The 15,294-nt window shown below is 41.2% G+C and overlaps 2 protein-coding genes across 3 annotated transcripts; one reads left to right on the top strand and one right to left on the bottom strand.

The window, feature by feature from the left end:
• The first annotated feature begins 10,375 nt into the window (after window positions 1–10,375).
• LOC134206170 (GATA zinc finger domain-containing protein 1) lies at window positions 10,376–11,797 on the top strand. The gene is made up of 2 exons (XM_062681862.1): window positions 10,376–11,261; window positions 11,322–11,797. Exons 1-2 carry the CDS (start codon window positions 10,722–10,724, stop codon window positions 11,688–11,690), a joined length of 909 nt encoding a protein of 302 aa, XP_062537846.1. The 5' UTR covers window positions 10,376–10,721; the 3' UTR covers window positions 11,691–11,797.
• Window position 11,798: 1 nt separating this feature from the next.
• Window positions 11,799–15,242, bottom strand: LOC134206168 (DNA ligase 1). 2 transcript variants are annotated; one of them, XM_062681860.1, is made up of 4 exons: window positions 15,076–15,242; window positions 14,893–15,018; window positions 14,404–14,619; window positions 11,799–14,271 (listed from the first exon to the last, which is right to left on the bottom strand). In XM_062681860.1, exons 1-4 carry the CDS (start codon window positions 15,093–15,095, stop codon window positions 11,895–11,897), a joined length of 2,739 nt encoding a protein of 912 aa, XP_062537844.1. In that variant the 5' UTR covers window positions 15,096–15,242; the 3' UTR covers window positions 11,799–11,894. The 2 variants fall into 2 exon arrangements, with proteins under 2 accessions (XP_062537844.1, XP_062537843.1); XM_062681859.1 differs by lacking the exons at window positions 14,893–15,018; window positions 15,076–15,242 and having other exon boundaries at window positions 14,404–14,886.
• Window positions 15,243–15,294: the final 52 nt, after the last annotated feature.

Genomic DNA, 15,294 nt, shown 5'->3' on the forward strand with positions numbered 1-15,294 from the left:
AGGCCCCATTTATTTTTGTTCCAGAGCAGCTTTTTCCCAGTAAAAGACTCTTCAGCCAGACAAAGCGACAGAGGACGATCCGGAGTGATTAGCACTCGAGTTCATCCCAGTATTCCTTTGCAGTCATCATCCATTGCGATTGCTGTATTTTGTCATATAATTATATTTGTCCAGTGGATTCTCGCTATCGAATTCTAAGTCTAATTCTAAGTCGCTAACCAGGATTTCTAAGTCTGTTGTCTATCCAACCATATTTTGGCCTTCGTAATGGGATATACAAACCCAAATTCCGCAGCCGAAGGTTTTCCTACTGGTGATACAATTTTTTTTAATGGGGCAGACCACCAGGACAGAGAGTTCAAGTATAATCCTCGGAGGGTGATGTCATAGGACAAGATCTTAAACAGGTCCAAAGTGCTTTGTCAAAATTAAACGTAGTTATTAATCCTCGTCTTTCTGGAACCGTCCCATTTTGTACCTAAAAACAGCGTCCTCAGCTGGAGATGTATGGACAAATTAGATGCAACCGAGCACGAGATCCCAATTTCTTGATCTCGATAGCAGAGTTTATGACTCTATGATAACAGAGACAGTGAAATAGTACTCTTGAATTTAAAGACCTAAAACAATAAAAAATAATTAAAATATATGAATAATAAATTATGGACGACTCGCTACGATACGCTTCAAAATAAACAAGGTGAAAATTTTCGCTTCATAAACAATTCTGTAGGATTCCTAGGCAACGAGAATTATGCCATAATCATTGTACACAGCTAGTGTCAAAATTGAACTGCCATAGTTGATTTATGGCCAGCGTAAAAACCTGGATAAAAACATTCTTCATGCCTGCCGTATCCTAACGGAACTATAAATTCTATACTTTCGCCTCTAATTCTATCATGAACATGTACGTCCAAGTTTGGAAGATGATATTAGCATTTCCATATCATTGTAAATCGTTTAACTTCAGGTAGAAGTAACACACACGAAATCATTAATTTAGTCAACATTTTGCTATGAATTTATATCGGTAGAACCTACCTTACAGTCCTATGATTTGATTACATGCATTGGAAATGCTATGGAAAGTCAAATTAGATGATTTTTTACAATTCTATAAAAAATAAACACGAGAGTGTCCATTATAGGAATATTTTGGGGGGTCCATAATAGGAAAGAAGAACGTCCCGAAACGGGACATGAAAATCAAATGAAGTGTCGAATATAAGGAAGCAATTTCCTATTATGGACCCCCAGGTGGTCTACTATAGGGCGAATTCGGTTAGACTTTAAAATGTTAATTTCAACGAATAACGTCGTGTATTTGGGTGTTTTATGTATGTATCGTGAAGAAGGGATGCAGAGCTTGTTGTTAGATATCAAGCAGAGTTCCCGCATAGATCTGGACCATATTTGGAACTTCACTTATATGGTTTACAACCATTTGTAACTGTTTATGTACATCTACACAAAACGTGTATCGAAACCATAAATGGACATTACCTTGAATAGTTTTAACATTATGAGATAATGTTATTCGTCAATTAACAATATGGGTAAAGGGTTGTTAAGTTAGGTTACCATAAAAAACCGGCAATTTTCTCGAACAAATTTTTCGTCCCATTTTATATCAAAAGGTTAAAATACGTTCCACGTTTGGCGAGGTAGAACCTTATGACTTAATGGTAAGTGATAGTTGGAGGATACATCGCGTACGATCGAATGCACCCCGGTAATGAATAAAGAAAATAAAAACAAAAAAAGGAGAAAAACATCTCAATTCTAGTAGACAACAACATTAAAGCTCTGATAAAATATTGTATTAGCCAAATAAATCACATCAAATAAAAAAATATCACATCGTCTGGCCATCACGTCTGTGGTTAAGAACGGCAAAGTTTTCAATGGTTATAGCCCGTATCAGATTACAGAAGAGCACGGACTCCACCAGTAGATTTCCTGTTCGGATGTACATCATGTGCACCCAGATATACATCATGTGAGAACTCGAATCTGTAGGCAAAACAAACAAATTACTGAATGTTTGGTATCAATACATATTAGCTATACCATAATACTTACTGTGATTCTTAATATTTGCGCATTATGTTTGCTTAACTATTTCGATGTAGATCTAAAATGATAAAATCATTATTTAATTAGTAAGTTAATACATTAAAATGGATATAATCAGTGCTAATTACCTCTAAATCGACAGAAAGATGAACTGTTAATCGCACTTGAAGCAGTTTCATTTCATCAGTATGACAAATCCTTCTTCAGAACATGTTTACACATGTACAAAAGCACCTTTACGGCAGAACTTTAATAGATAATGTGTCTTTAAATTTAAACTATAAATTTATTTGAATGTTTGTGTGATATTGTTTTGATTTCGCTTTCGCTGTCAACAGTACGCAATCATGAATGGAACGTATAACATAACTTTAACATCATGAGAAATGTTCATTAAATATTTTGATACGATCTAACACCAAAATTCAATTTGATTGAAAACATATAGAAAAGTTTAATAACTTTATGTGGTACATTCAATATAAAAGATGAACTTAGATAGTTGTTATATAGAGTACAAGATGGGAAGGCATGAATAGTTCAATAATAAAATAACAATTACAGAAACATTGACCGTTTCATATGAATTTTTTCAAAGGTTATAACAGAACAACAAACAGTTTTTTACTATGCGGGTTAATATGTTGAAAATTTCTAAGCCTTATGACAGGAAGAGCAAAATTCCGCTACTAGGGGGTCCACTATTGGGCATTTTACCCTATTTAGACTTTCAAGACGAAATTATCGACGTCAAATTAATGAACGCTTCAGTACATTCAAAGTTAATTGCCTATATTCCGGGTCTTAAGCCACTCAAATTTATTACTATGTCTGAAACTCGATTATGCATATGCACAACATGTGATAGATTTAGTTCGGAAAAGGTATTGGAGGGTAACCGCCCTTCGGTGGGCTTTGATCCCACGACCCCAGTACGCTAGACAGGTGCTTTCCCTACTAAAGGTTGGTATCGTGTTCAAAAAAAATTTCTTTTTCTATCTCAATCACATGTTAAATTCTGTTCACTGAATCGGAAAAGTAAAGAATCGAAACAAAATTCTAACAACAGTATCCACATGAAAAGAACAAAAAACTAAATTGGCATTTGTAAGGTTCCCACGCAAAGTAATAGGACCTGTCACTTTACTTTCGGAAAAATATTCTGCTCGATTATTCCGTAAGTAAAAGTGACAATTTGCTCCATGCAGATCATTTGTCAAAACTCCTCTTGGTAATATTGAACAAAATTCCGTAACCTCTCTACTTTTTAAGTCGATACTGGCCTTAAGCTACGAAGGAGCTCCTCCGCAGCTTAGCGGGTACTGATGAAACCAAATTCCCAGCACCCGGGCCACCAGCCAAACTCTCGCAATACATTTTCAGAACTAACTCTCTCATTAAGGTTAATAAATATCGTGTTCAAAAGAAATTCCTTTTTCTATCCCAATCCCATGTTGAATTCCGTTTACTGAATCAGAAAAGTAAAAAATTGAAATGAAATTTCTTTAACAGTATCCACCTGAAAAGAACAATAACCAAAAAGGGAATTTGCAAGTTTCCCACGCAAACTAATGGGATCTGTCACTTTATTGTGGATTTACTCGCTATTAAGATTTCCCGATTACTTTTACGACTACTCAGAGTAAGCGCAAAAAATCGAGGGGAACGGCAATGTTTATCTATCTTCTTCGTCTATATACAGTAGACGTTCGATAACTGCAAGTCATTTAACTGCAATGCTTTTTAACTGCAATTCGATAGTTGCAACAGTTTTGCAGTTATCGGACCGCTATACTTCAAACTGCAGTGCCAAACTGAAGTGCCGCGAATACAACGTGCCCACACATCATCTATTCACAGACAAACAGACATAACACTCGTTAAATTTCCAGCGTTCACTGATTTACTGGTCAATTCAAATAATCATTAGTTGGCAAATCAATCACTCGTGGCGCTCACATCGGATTTGCTCTAGTTTGACATTCGCTCACTACCGCCATCTGGTTCGTGGTTTGCCCAACTAATTGAAATCAACAGATGTCGTTAGTGTTTCAACGACGATGAATTTGATGAGTGAATGTTCAATGTGTTATGTCTGTTTGTCTGTGATCTATTCATCGACTTCAAAGCCGTATATGATACAATCGATCGAGACCAGCTATGGCAGCTAATGCACGAACACGGATTTCCGGATAAACTGACACGGTTGATCAAAGCGACGATGGATCGGGTGATGTGCGTAGTTCGAGTTTCAGGGGCATTCTCGAGTCCCTTCGAAACGCGCAGAGGGTTACGGCAAGGTGATGGTCTTTCGTGTTTGCTATTCAACATCGCTTTGGAAGGGGTAATACGAAAAGCAGGGATTAACACGAGTGGTACAATTTTCAATAAGTCTACGTCTACGTCCGTCCAGCTATTTGGCTTCGCCGACGACTTAGATATTATGGCACGTAACTTTGAGAAGATGGAGGAAGCCTACATCAGACTGAAGAGGGAAGCCAAGCGGATCGGACTAGTCATCAACACGTCGAAGACAAAGTACATGATAGGAAGAGGCTAAAGAGAAGACAATGTGAGCCACCCACCGCGAGTTGGCATCGGTGGTGACGAAATCGAGGTGGTAGAAGAATTTATGTACTTGGGCTCACTGGTGGCCGAAAATGATACCAGCAGAGAAATTCGGAGAGGCATAGTGGCTGGAAATCGTACGTACTTTGGACTCCGCAAGACGCTCCGATCGAATAGAGTTCGCCGCCGTACCAAACTGACAATCTACAAAACGCTAATTAGACCGGTAGTCCTCTACGGACACGAGACCTGGACGATGCTCGTGGAGGACCAACGCGCACTGGGAGTTTTCGAAAGGAAAGTGCTGCGTACCATCTATGATGGGGTGCAGATAGCGGACGGTACGTGGAGGAGGCGAATGAACCACGAGTTGCATCAGCTGTTGGGAGAACCATCCATCGTTCACACCGCGAAAATCGGACGACTGCGGTGGGCCGGGCACGTAGCCAGAATGTCGGACAGTAACCCGGTGAAAATGGTTCTCGACAACGATCCGACGGGCACAAGAAGGCGAGGTGGGCAGCGGGCAAGGTGGATCGATCAAGTGGAAGATGACTTGCGGACCCTCCGTAGACTGCGTGGTTGACGACGTGTAGCCATGGACCGAGCCGAATGGAGAAGACTCTTATATACCGCACAGGCCACTTCGGCCTTAGTCTGAATAAATAAATAAATAATAACAAACCAGTTGTGGTAATTACTAACGCGTGTACATATATATATATATAAGGGGATTTTGAAGTTGCTTCATGCAAACCACCAAGGGATCGTTAAAATGAAGCAATCGGCAAGGTGGTGTGTATTTTGGATAGGAATCAATGAAGATTTAGAATGGCATGTTAAGCAATGCCAAATATGTTTGCAAACATCTACCGCACCTAAACCAGCTAGTGATACATCTTGGATACCAACGAGTCGGCCTTTTAGTCGCGTTCATGCCGATTTTTTCCATTTCGAACACCGAGTTTTCCTATTGGTGGTTGATAGCTTCAGTAAATGGTTAGAGATTGATTTGATGAAAACTGGAACTGAGGCCTCTAAAGTCATTCGTAAATTTGTAGCATTTTTTCTAGATTCGGACTGCCAGACGTGCTAGTCACGGACGGGGGTCCTCCGTTTAACGCTCATCAATTTATATCATTCATGGAAAGACAAGGCATAAAAGTTTTGAAAAGTCCGCCTTACAACCCGAGTAGCAACGGGCAGGCGGAGAGAATGTTGAGAACAGCTAAAGATGTTTTTAAGAAATTTTTATTAGATCCATTTATATTTTATATTTTTTATCCAATTATCGTAATACTGGGTCTAGTGTAGATGGAATGTTTCCATCAGAAAAGATTTTCTGTTTCAAACCTAAAACGTTGACGGACCTTTTACATCCGAAAAAGAGTTACAAAAATCAGCTTATTATCTCTCCGGCTAAAGACTCTTACAACAACGAACATATTGATGAACCCTGTAGTGCGCCCTCCCAAGACCCATTTCTCAAGTTGAACCCGGGGATAAAGTATTTTATAGACACCTCGAAAAACTGCGTTTGAGAAATGGATCATAGCGCAGTATGTGACCAGAATATCAACTAATATATATCGAAATTTAGGGGCGCTCCTTAGCCGTGCGGTAAGATGCGCGGCTACAAAGCAAGACCATGCTGAGGGTGGCTGGGTTCGATTCCCGGTGCCGGTCTAGACAATTTTCGGATTGGAAATTGTCTCGATTTCCCTGGGCATAAAAGTATCATCGTGTTAGCCTCATGATATACGAATGCACAAATGGTAACTTGGCTTAGAAACCTTGCAGTTAATAACTGTGGAAGTGCTCAATGAACACTAAGCTGTGAGGCGGCAATGTCCCAGTGTGGGATGTAATGCCATTGAAGAAGAAGAAGAAGATGTATCGAATTTTCGTTGGCAGGAGCACCTTAAGCTCCAAACGCAATATAACGGAACGGCGACGGAAACGGCAAATTTGACAGAAAATATATGTGCTAACTGTCAAATTTTCCGTTTCCGTCGCCGTTCCGTTGTATTGCGTTTGGGGCTTTAAACGCACATCGCTCACAGCTGAAAATAATGGAAAGGCGACCGACAGGTTCAAGGATGAGGATACCATTGCAGCGTATCAAGAGACAGGGAGAATCGAGTGACTCTGAGGACGAATTTCTAGGGTTTCCAGATGATTATGATTGTGCTCCAAGATGATTGAGATGATTGTGCTCCAAGTCGAACGAAAGCATGGTTTTGTTAAAGTTTAGAGCAAATGAGATTTGCGTTCTGAAGTTAGTGAAATTATTGAATTATGTTTCATTACAGTATCATTACATACTGTAATGCAAATTTGCTAAAAATTTGGGAGGGTTATTAAAATGGCAAATGCAATCGTTTAAGCATCGGGGGGCAAAAAAGTCAAAATTTGAATCACTCTAGTGCACACGTATTTTTTATTAGCTCTTCGCAAGTCTCATATAATTTATCAGTAATTAATTATTGTACGTGGATTTCCCTATTGGACCCGACCGTTCGAAATAGTCGCTCCTTGAACGGTCGTTGAAATCGCCGTTTTCATCTTCACACCCATCTTCATAGTAAAATCTGTCAAAACTGACAAGTCTGCCACGTGTTTTTTGCTGTTTCCCTCGGACTTCTCTTTCTTTTTTCCGATGTTTTGACATCTGTTTTGATAGACAAGGAGCAAAAAACAAGGTAATGTACCAAACATTTATTGAGTTTGGCAAACCTTGCTGGAGAAGGGTGAAATAGGCAAGTGAACCGACCTTCGAATCCATTGGTCAAGTAAATCCACAATAACGCTTTCCAAAACAGGCCACCTTCATGAAGTATTTATCTTGAATAAGCTATTTTACCTTGTTTACACAACGTCTGTTCAATGTATGTGTGTGCAAGAAAACGCATAACAGTTAAAAAACTTCACTCATTTTTAAGTAAATACAGTCGTGCTTCGCTGGTTGGAATTTTAATACTTGGGCCACTTTTTAGTTGGGCCTCCGCTGGTTGGGTCATGACTCAACTAAAAAGCAACCGTACGTCAAAAATCAGTGTAAACACGTAAATTGGGATTGGGCGTCACTGGACATCATTTGTGATGTTCAAGTCGAAATACACGTATTCAAATGGCTGTCAGTTGGCCCAACTAAAAAACCGAATTCGTTATAGTTGGGTTGAGGTCGTGGCCCAACCAGCGAATCGCGACTGTAATCACTTACGGACTTTTACAATCCCTTTGGAATTTACTACGAAAATGAAGCACCCAAATACTTCAAATGATTCGATGTCTCACACATTAAGTATTATCTGAAAAGTATGAGGAATTTAATCTAAATTTTCAGTAAATAATCTGAAAGATTTTTATATGATGCAGTTATTTGCATCAGCAATTCAGTGAAATATTTTCAGAGTGTACGTTATATGTTTACATCGAACAGTTGTTGAATTTTCCTGATGCAGATTGCACCTTTTCCTTCTTGGATTTACCACCTTTCGCAAAACGTCACAATCAATTTGACATTAGAGATCACTCGATATTCGAATCGACCGTTTCACATTTTCGGTCAGGGTTCCCGCATAATCATGGACCATATGTAGACCACATCTGTTATAATTGAAGAGAATAAGTGTTATTGTAGCGATGGTCGCACTAATAGTAGTTAACTATAAATGAACAGTCTCATATACTGTTTCAACAGTACCTCAGATGGTAAACGGCCAAACGACCATATGAGTAATGGGCGGTTAAGTATAATTAACATTTAAATCCGGTCGTTTTTTTGAACAAAATTTTCGATGTACCATACATCAGTTGGTAGATGTACAATTCAAGAACTATATAATTACACATCGACAGCATGTTATGTATTAACAGTAAGTGCTGATGTAGGGTTGGTATGGTGAATCAAGCCTAAAAATGTATGCTAACAATGAAGTGAATAGTGACAATATATCTTATAACGCATATGTAATTTTGACCGCATGGTATGTCGTTTTTCATTATGCGGGTTGGCATTTTGGATTCACGTCAGTTTGTCGGTGCTTTTATTGTCGCATTCTTCTTAAACGCTCAGCTCTTCGCGGTGGTAACGCGCAAGCAAAGATTGCGCAACAGCCTGCCCATAAGCTTTTACACAGGATGCGTGTCTGTGCTGTTGATGTTAATAAGCCTCCGAATGGGGTTGCCATAGCTTAATAGCCGCTGAGTGTTTATCTTGAGATGCATAAATAATATGAAAAATCTTTGTGGAAAAAATTGGTACACTAACAAAATTGCAAACGTAAAATTTATTAATTTGAAAAATATAAAACTTATAAGATAAGTGAATCATTATTTTTAAGAGTGCAAACATGAAACTCATTGCGAATACTTTGTTTATTAAAAGGAGGCACATAACCGGTATATATGTGAGCAATGATATTCATTTATCAACTATCATAGACAATATGATTGATGTTTCAAAGCTGTTCACTCTATCTCTCGTGATTGGACCTGTTGGTCGGATGGTCAACAGATTTGTGCAGACTTATTTTGTTTACGACTCCCAGCACCCGAATAGTAAGTATAATATAATACATTGCTGATCTGGCGGATAATAAAAGAATATTATATTTCGAATGATTTCAGCGTTTTTTAGATCAGCATTTGGCACCGAAGTCCCGATCGGAATTCGACGTAGAGGAAGTCAGCACATTCAGAATTCCCATTGAAAATGAATTCTCGTTCAAGTGAATGCTGGTTAGATGGAACATGCAGGTATGAGATCGGCTACAAACACCAAGTGGGCCGTCTACGGGGCTTCACTTCCCGAGGACATTATCGATAAGCTCAACGATATTATCTACAACACTGGCTTAGCTGATCAAAGAGGTTAGGGTGTAAGAAAAGCGCATTGAATGGTGACCGGAAATTGTGAACCAGCCAGATCAACACATTAGTGCATCTTTATTTCATGCACTGCACGACTTAGCAAGGCATATGTAATTTATTATTTATGAAGTATATTTTCAGTATAATAAAAAAAATCAAGAAAGTTATGACTATTTTTTATTATTATAAAATGTACATATCCCATTTACAATGTAGACAAATACATTCCATGAATAGGAAAACATAAAGTTCATATTCAGGGTCTGTCTCATTTGGAGAATTAAACTGAAATTAAACTTAAAAGTGACATTTCAATAATTATCGAATAACCCTGCTCGCAGAGCAAGATTACTTTTGACAGATATCGAATCTTTTTCCATCGATGTCCTATTGGAATTGCTGGGTAGCACCAGCCATTCTTATAAGGGGGTGATTTTTTAATTTTCGAACTGTCACTTTTAAGTTTAATTCTCCAAATGAGACAGACCCTCAATATGCTTATAAAAAAAAAAAGATATGAGTCTCACACATAAACTTTATTTGCTAAACAACATGACTTTCATTAGTCGGTAATCCAATAACATTTATATCCCCACACATAAAGTATATTTGTTTGGACAAATTGCAAAAATTTATGTAGTTTCACACATAACATATATGCGGAAATTTGCTTCGGTGTATTATTCCAATATTAATCATTTCATCAAATTGGTCACCCTACACTTTATGGCAAATATTGGAGCAATGGGGCACGTTCATGAATTTAATGCATTTCAGCTGAACCTTGTATTTAGAGACCTTGCTTCGAATTTTTATTTTCATCATTTTTTTTACCCCGACCAGCTTTAAGGCGAAACGCGTCATCAAAATCTGATTTTAAAATTACTTCTGATATCAGAAGAATAAAATAATCTCCATTGATAATAATAATTAATAAACAAGAAACAAGACAGTGAAAACCATTTTTTTTTGTTTTTGTTTGCGCAAAAATTTACTTTCAGCTGTGTTTATCAACTGGTCTTTACGCAATATTGCGTTCCACCGGAATCACATAAAGATAGCCATTTTCTAATTCATTCGCATTTGACCTTAACGACGTTTGGCATCGTCTGTGTTTACAATTTTTAGTTAAATTTATTGTAAATCTGTGCTCGTAAAATCTGCAGTTTTTGTTTCTTTGATTGGATAATACGGCAACGATGGGTCCTAAACTGGCCCCGAAGTGTTCCCACTGCCATACGTGCACCTCGGAAAAGTGGCACACCGTGGAGAAAGGCGTGACGCTTTGCATCCCGTGTCATGAGCGCCAGGAGAAGGAACAGCTTGAACTAGAACGGGAGCTGAAGGAGATACAAGCGGAACCACCAGCACCGGTGCCCTCGTCGACGACAACAGGAACGGTGGCCAAACCAGAATCGTCAAGTCATGCCGCATCGGATCAGACTACTGGGAAGGATGAAAAGAAAGAAGCTGGTTCCCCGGAGGAGGTTAAAGAGGAAGCAGATGAGAAGGACGAAAAGGATTCCAATGCGGATGCGAAAGAGCAACGTCCGTTACCCTCGATGAGCCCCAGGAAACTTCGGAAGAATGTGAGAAGTGCACGAAAAGGGGGCGGTGGTGGCGCTGGTGGGAACGGTGGCAAAGGCGGTCGCTCAAGGAGGTTTATATTTAAGAAGAATCCGATGAAGGCTCCCACGATTACGGTGACGACGCGCACAGTTGAAACGCTGTTCCACAATGTAATTATTATTTTGTGAATTTTGCCATCCGAATTTTGATAACATTTTTTTTCTTTGTAGAACATTTACTACCAGATCGGAGACATTGTTTCGCTGATGGACGCCAAGGATAATGTTTACTACGCTCAAATCCATGGACTGCAGATCGATTCGTACTGCGAAAAGTCGGCGTATATCACGTGGCTCATTCCGACGACTGTGAGTCCCCCGCCGAAGCAACGATTCGATCCGTCGTCGTACCTGATTGGACCGGAGGAGGATATGCCGCGTAAGCTGAGCTGCATGGAGTTTGTTATGCACGCCCCGAGCAGTTACTATCTGGATCGGCGCAACCCGTACCCGCGGCCGGACAGTTGGGGACCGGAAAATACGTCCCAGGAGGACAACACCAACTTCGTTTGGGCGAATATATCCCATTTGTATCAATGATAGTAGTTGCATTCGGTTTCTTACGTTAAGAAATTCGTTGTAACTAAGACCTCACGATAAGCTTAGATTTAGATTGCATCGGCAATAAAGAAGTATCAACCTCTGAAGTAGCATTTCAAGTAATTTATTTCACAATTGTGATCGTAATTGTAAGGGTTCGAACGAAATAAGTAAACCACAGTTAACAAATAGTACACCTAATTCCTAGTAGAAGTCCTCTTCGGCATCCCGTTGGTTGTTCTGCTGCTGGTTTTTGATCTGGTCCTGGTTCATATACATGTCGGCAACCTGTTTGGCCGAAGTGGCATCCGTCGTTCCCTTGTCGTCCCGGATTTTGATGAACCGTGGGAAGCGCAGCGAAATGCCCTTCTCCGAGTCGATGATTCCTTGGGCGGCGCGATGCACCGGACTGAGCGACAGATCGGCGCAGAGCACCTCCCAGACCTGAGCCGGTTCGAACCAGTCGTCCGGCTCGTGTGATGAGTCGTAGCGGTAGTAATTCTTCGCACGCGGGATGATCTTGTCCTTCAAAAAGTTTGTGTGCGTTTGGAGATCTTCGTCGGAGAATCCGGTTCCGATCTTGCAGATGCTCTGGTATTCTTCGTTGTCTTCGTCGTAGCAGGCAAGCAGGAAACCTCCGTAGGTTCCGGTTCGCTTGCCCTTGCCTTTGTATCCGCCGATTACGACAAGATCCAGAGAGTCTCCAACGCCGGAGAGATAGTCTTTTTTGAGTTTGAGCCAGTTCCGAGATCGTTTGGCGATTTCGTAGGTGGCTTCTTTCTGGAGAGTTTTGACCATGAGGCCTTCGCAGTTACCCTTCACGGCTTCGTCCAGGAAGCACTGCAGTTCATCGATGTCTGCCGTATCCAAACGAGTAGCGTACTTCCATTCACCTTCGAACTCGCGGAAATTTTTGTACATAAGTTCGCGGCGCTCGAGGAATGGCCGCTCCACGAGGGGCTGTCCATTCAGATACAACAAATCGAACATGTACACGCATACCTGCACCTTGATGTCGGCTTCGTTGGCGTCCTTCCGCTTGCGGGTGCTAAGGATTTGGAAGGGTAGAATTTGCTTCTTTTCCTGATCCCATGCTACAGCTTCGCAATCCAGGATGGCGCTTTTCACCGTTTCGCCGCGTGTGTTACCCAACCGGGCAATGACGTCCGGATACTTGCTCGTGTTGTTCTCCTGGTTTCGGCTGTAGATGTTGACACTGCCATCCTCCAGCAAGTGGATCTGAGCGCGTTCTCCATCGTACTTCCATTCGCAGGTAAAATCGATCCCATCGAAACGCTCCAACACTTCCTGTACGCCTTTTGTGGGATGCGCCAACATGGGTTTCAGAGGAGTTCCCGGCATCATCGGACACTTCTCCAGCAAATGGTCGATACCGTCCTCCAACAGGACCGGGACAATTTGATTGTAGTTCGGGCACTGACAGTAGACCGTTTTCAAGATAAGAGCAATGTTGTCCACCTTGGCCTTTGCTGATGCTTCGCTGCACTTACTCAGAGCATTCGTGATGGGTTCCTTTCTGTCTGCTTGATTGGGCGGAGTCATGGCGCATGCTTGAGCCACTGCCTGGAGTAAAGATTGCTCTGCGAGTCCTATCCGCAGCTTACCGGCAAGCGAACGAATGATGAAGCGAGCTTCCGAGTGACGGCACGCGACAAACATCGACTGTATTTTGTCCATCTTCTTGGCCATCGAAGCAGTTCCGGTCATCTTGGCAATCTCCTTCAACTTCCCAAACACTCCTTCCACGGTATGCGGTGCCGGACGGAACATCATCCGTTGGCTACTCTTGGACTGTTCGGCCACCAATCCCAAATCGCCCGTATTCTGAGCATCGGTCTTAATCTGCGTCAAGCTGCGTCCCGTGCTTTGAGCAATGGCTTTCATCAGCGAGTGCTCAGCGATTCCCAACTCCACACCCTCGTAAGCCGGTGCCAACTGATTTAGACTGAGATAGACGCTCGCCAGCAAGTCCTTTGGACTGAGCAAAATAACCGACCGGAAGTAGTTGCTCAAAATCTCGATCATCCGTAACCGTCCGCTGGTTTCTTCGATTATCTGGAAGGTTCTGGCCAGCGCCAGATAAGGCACCTTGTCACCCTGCTTCCAGAACGCATCATTGAGCGGGTGGTAGTTCTTTTTGCCTGGATTGTAGTCGACGCCATCCACCTTGGAGGTGCTGCCACTCGAACCCGCGTCCTTCTTACCGGCGCTAGTGAAGAAACTCATCACGTTCGCCGTTTTGTCCTTGACATCGATCGGTTTTGTGTCCTTTTTCGGCGATTCAACTTCCTTCTTGGCTTCTTTCATTTCAACGTCCTCACTAACAGCAGTTTTCTCCTCTTTTATTGGTTTTTTCTCTTCCTTTGCTGGTTTCTTCTCTTCTTTTATCGTTTTCTTGTCCGATTTAGCCGATTTCTTTTCCTTCGGAGAACTACTCTTTGGCGACGTTTTAGGAGACTTCTTCGTTTCTACCGCTTTTTTAGACTTTGATTCCAATTTAGGCTTTTTTTCCGGACTTATTTTTTCCTTCTTGACATCTTTTTGCTTCTCTTTTTTTGGGCTAAAATTTATTCGATTTTTTGTTAAATCAAATCAAAATAGCAAATATGGGAAAATGTGTTTGAATTACTGCAGTGTTTTAGTATTATTTTTTAATTAAAAGTTTCAGATCATTATCAGAACTCGGACCCACCTGACATTTTTCGAAGGCGTTTCTTCCTCTTCGCTGGACGACGTTATTCTACGTCGCTTCGGTCCGCTATCACCGGAAATGGTCTTCAGTTCGCCGGAAGCCTTCTTCTCCGGTGACGGAGAAGGTGAAGAATCAAACGCAGCTGCGGCAGACTTTCGCCCGGCTGTACCACCTCCGGAACGCTTAACTGGACTGTCCTCGTCATCCGACCTTTTGCTACGTTTGTTGGTGCCGGCATAGAAACGAATTGAACAATACAACGGATTACAATTACTGACATTGGCGAGCCTTGCTACAAGTATCGTAGACCGCGTCAACTGCACCATTCGCTGACCACGAATGGGACACTGAACCGCAGCGGCCATCAATACGGATGCAAATGCAGCTCGTAGCATAGTCTGATTGGTTTTCAACCGGCTACGACTGCGTAATTTCTACGGATTACACGCCAGCACATTCACTTTCGACTTCTCATCAAAAGACACCTACCTAACCGCATTGTTATTGTCCGGCGCGTCGTCGGTTTGTTTCCCCTTTCCGTTCGCCGCACTGCACTTCTCACGATTAACGACTTCGTCATCGGATTTCTTGACATTCGCTTTCGCGAAAAACGATCTGCATAAAAATCAAAAACTTTAAATGCTTCCCTTTCATGAGAAATTATCTACTTACAATATTGATTTTTGGGACATAACTCCAACTAATTATGCAATTTTAATTACGTTATCTGGCTTATTTTGGCCGAAGAAAACAAGATAAAAAATTAACTCTTGAATCGACACGATTGACAATAAAATAAATCAACAAACATCCATCAGCCCAACAGAGCAAAAGCGCATCAAAACGCGAACGAGACAACAAAATTGCGCCACCAAACAAAAGTCAAATTCA

This window comes from Armigeres subalbatus, chromosome 1 (assembly GCF_024139115.2).
Source record: "Armigeres subalbatus isolate Guangzhou_Male chromosome 1, GZ_Asu_2, whole genome shotgun sequence".
Lineage (NCBI taxonomy): Eukaryota > Metazoa > Arthropoda > Insecta > Diptera > Culicidae > Armigeres > Armigeres subalbatus.

Coding starts and splice junctions, on each gene's coding strand:
- LOC134206170 (XM_062681862.1), top strand. CDS start 10,722: ATGGGTCCTAAACTGGCCCCGAAGTGTTCCCACTGCCATACGTGCACC. Junction 11,262..11,321: donor TTGAAACGCTGTTCCACAAT/GTAATTATTATT, acceptor TTTTCTTTGTAG/AACATTTACTACCAGATCGG.
- LOC134206168 (XM_062681859.1), bottom strand. CDS start 14,798: ATGCTACGAGCTGCATTTGCATCCGTATTGATGGCCGCTGCGGTTCAG. Junction 14,272..14,403: donor ACGCCTTCGAAAAATGTCAG/GTGGGTCCGAGT, acceptor AATAAATTTTAG/CCCAAAAAAAGAGAAGCAAA.